The 3,780-nt window shown below is 45.8% G+C and overlaps 1 protein-coding gene across 1 annotated transcript in view; it reads right to left on the bottom strand.

The window, feature by feature from the left end:
• NTN4 (netrin 4) overlaps window positions 1-3,780 on the bottom strand; it is a 44,551-nt gene that overhangs the window by 9,269 nt on the left and 31,502 nt on the right. Inside the window, 1 exon segment of the mRNA XM_008636558.1 lies at window positions 1-154. Within this exon segment, the coding sequence (XP_008634780.1) occupies window positions 1-154 (154 nt within the window).

Genomic DNA, 3,780 nt, shown 5'->3' with positions numbered 1-3,780 from the left:
CCGTAGGCACCGAAGCCCCAGTAGCCAGGGAGGCACTGGTCACAGCGGGGCCCTGCCACGCCGGGCTTGCAGGGGCAGTCACCAGTGCTGGGGTCACAGAAGGTGCGGGGGCCCAGGGGGAGCACGGCCGATCCCATGGGGTGGCAGGAGCAAGCTGCAGGGGAGGGACACCGTGAGGGACGGAGCATCTATGAGTGCACAAGCTCGGCATCACAAAATCGCAGGAGATGCCTGCAAAACCACCTCTAAGCCTAGGGACACCTCTGGGTTTCTGGGCTTTTTTTTCTCTCACCCATATAAATCTGAGCAGTCTCCCTTTGGAATCTGTAGAATTTTAACTTTCATGAGCTATTTTAATTAGTCAAGCTACCCTGGTGTCGTGTTATGTTTTGCCAAACAGGCCTTTATTACTTTCCTTGCAGCATCTGGATTCTAATCCGGCCAAGTACCCAGGGATGTGCCTGCTTCACTGTGATGTTTAAGCAGCTGCGGGTGCTTCACTGCAAAAATGAATCAGAGCATAATTGCTTTTTAAAGTAATAACAACTGTCTTGCACCCAGGAGGTTAAAAAACCCCTCAGAACATCATTTTAATTAAAGTGGAGGCTGAGCAAAAAGTATTCCTCTGTCTGATTTTTAAAGCCATCATTTAAAAACCTTAGGAAAAAAGAATGAGGAAACGGACAGCTCAGAGATAGGCTTTTGCATATTCTCCAGGACACAGGTTTTCAGAGTGCATGTCAGAAATGCCAGCTGCTCTCTTTCCTCCCTCACAGACCCTTGCATCAGAACAATGCACTAGAAGTGTACTGGTACACACTGGGTTCTCAGAAAGGATGCCCTAAAATAGGTGGTATGAAGTATTCCTTACCTACTCATTAGGGTTTTTTTGCATAAATGTAATTTATGTTTTTTACAAGACTACTTTCCCCCAAAGAGGTTAATATTTTCAAAGAACAGAAATACAGTTATCAAAAGCATGAGCCAAACCTCGGACCAGGTCAGCAGGCAATGCGGTGACCCACAGGACCAGTAGCTGGGTGACTTGTGCTCTTCTCCCCTCAGGCTTTGGTTCTCTGACCAGCACATAGTACGGTCAGCCTTACACACTATGGCAAAAAGTCCCCTGCTGAAAGACTTTAGCCCAAAGCTTCATTTACATAAAAATTTGGTTTCCTGAGAACATGTTATCTGTAGGGAGTATTTTCACTAAATTCTAATACCAATGTGTTGCGGTGGCAAAGTCCACTTTACACCCCCACATTGCTTTGCAAGTGGTCCCTCTGTAAACCTCTGCGCTAGAAAGTTCTCTCTTTACCAAGATTCCACTGATCCCTAACTCTCTCCCCCTCCCATCCCTTCTCCCATTGGCTCCTGTTATGTCACTCACCCTTGCCTCTGCCCCCTAGCCCTCAGACCATTGGCTTCTGATGCTTTGCCCACCCCGGCACCCTTTGGGATAAAACCATGTGCGCGTGTTGTTCTTGTTTCTTTGTCCCTCCTTCCTTCGGGTGGTGTGTTGGTTTCCTTAAACCCCTTGGAACTGCGTGCAGAGAACCCCTCTCGCCTCTGCGGGTCGTGCACAGACTGTGTGTGTGAGTGCCTGCTCGCGGCTGCCTGCGAAGGTGAGATCGGGTGCACGCGAGGGTGCTGGCAGAGCAGAGCCTGAGCGTGTCCACGAGGGACCCTGTGGGAAAAACACGGCATCGATCCACCGAAGCCCTCTTTCCATACCAATCTTTCTATTTTGCAGCTGTGAAGGCAATAGAGCAGGAAAGCCACTACAGGCAACACAATATATTTTTCTCTTAAAATACTTATTGCTGCACACATACATTTGATTTTGCTCTAACAACATTTTTGTGGTTTCAGGAATCTGACATACCTGGAGTATAGTTACGAAATATTAAAGGATAGATTAATATTGGCAGTTAACTTAGAGGCGACTATGATTCCAACATCTTTGCCAAGGTAATCCCCAAATTTTCCCCACCCTTTCCATTCCCAAACAAATATAATTATATAAAATTAAAAGATTAGAAAGCCTCTCCACAACCTGCGTAAGTAGCTGCAGGCAGTGAACTCTGGTACCTTTAATAGCATAGTTTTCAAGAGCGCACACTGAGACTTGCATACCTTTCTCCTGAAGCCTGTGAAGTGTTTTACACCCGATACATACAGCCAAATGCTCTTTTTTCCTACTAGATGAGGTGGGTATTTCTGGCATTCCTCAGGCCCTTCAGGGGAAATATCATGCACTTAAGGCTCTTCAGTTCTCCTCCAGTTAATGAGATAAACCCACTGCTCAGCAAGAGATTTGGTCCTGTTTTGGTCAGGTTTCAGCTGAATTTTACACACAACCCCACTGGGCTTGGAGCTTTTATGTTTTAGACAATTCTTTTACACTTTTTTTTTTAAATGGAAAATTTAACATCAGTGGCAACACTATGGTGAAGCAAGAATATTAATGTTACAAAAGTTGTTATGAAAAAGAGCGGCAAACTCATAGGCAATTAAAAAGACAACTAAAAATGAGAATGTAGTTGGCTATACGTTTTAATAAAAGCCACAAAGAGATGTGTTGTAAAGGCTGGTAATTTCTAACAGGCCTGCATAAACACTTCCATGGATCCCATCCTTCCTGGCAACTCCTCAGTGAGCCACCAAGGTGTCAATCTGCTTTCTAACTGTGGCTGGCAAATTGAAGGTTCTTGCTCTTGGACCTTGGGTGAAGGCCCAGGATGACACTAAGTGGCATTAATCTGAATGGTTTGGGTGGCAAATTCTCAGCACGGAAAATGTTTGTGATGGGCTGCAGTGGGAACTTGCTGAGCAATGCAGACATAAAGTGAAGCCCATCACTATGCACCAAGCACAGAAATGAAGCTCTAGAGCTCAAATGTGAGGTTGTCGTAACATATTTGAAAGAAATGAATGGAAGCGCTTCCATACTATGGCAAGGGTAGGAAGAAAAAGATAGCAGGACTGATTATACAATGTTTGAAAGTTGGAGCTACTGGTCCCTCATGGGCAGCTGTGCTGTGTTGGTTTTAGACCCCATTTTCCTCCTTCCACACAATCTGCACCTCACTGTAGCACAGGTAGTAGGAGACCCACGTCCAGGAAGGTGAGAGGAGCAGCTGAGCAGCAGATAAAGCAGCTACAGATGGTGTTGGATGGCATTTCTTTGTGGATGCACAGATGCAGAGTGTGAGACTCTCAGTGCGAGGCTTCTGCACAGCACCTGTCTCCTGTGCCACGGCCACCTCACCAGAGAGGCTGGGTGTTTCCACGGCCAAGGGAGCTCTTGAGAGAGAATGGCTGGGCCCCAGCATTGGATCAAGAGAAACCTTCCACAAGCTTGACCTTTTTGCTTTCTTTTTGATTTGTAAGCAGCATTGCTAAAAATGCCAATTTACCAGCCTGTACTACATAGCAGTATTCTGCACATGACTTCCATGCACATATGAATTAACAGCTGCCTGTCCTGGCATTGCATGTGCTGACTGGGATGGAAAATCAGTGAGTGGGATTCCAGCAGAACTGGATTTCCTTGCCCTGGATTGGTGATACTGTTGTGGTTTCTCCGGCTGCCAGCTAATCGTTGGAAATGACAAATATTTACCCTCAAAACCCTACAGTTGCAAAGCAAAATAAACTTGGCAATTATAACACTAGATTTTATTGTCTGCAACTGTACTGTAGCTGAGGCTTAAAAACTCATGAGGTTGGAAAGAAAAGGACTCATAGGTATGGCAGAGGGGAAGAGGCATCCGGTTT

The sequence above is a fragment of the Corvus brachyrhynchos genome, unplaced genomic scaffold, assembly GCF_000691975.1.
Source record: "Corvus brachyrhynchos isolate BGI_N302 unplaced genomic scaffold, ASM69197v1 scaffold56, whole genome shotgun sequence".
NCBI classification, from domain to species: Eukaryota; Metazoa; Chordata; class Aves; order Passeriformes; family Corvidae; genus Corvus; species Corvus brachyrhynchos.
The sequence above is the reverse complement of the archived record's forward strand: the minus strand, read 5'-3'. Positions and strand labels throughout refer to the sequence as shown.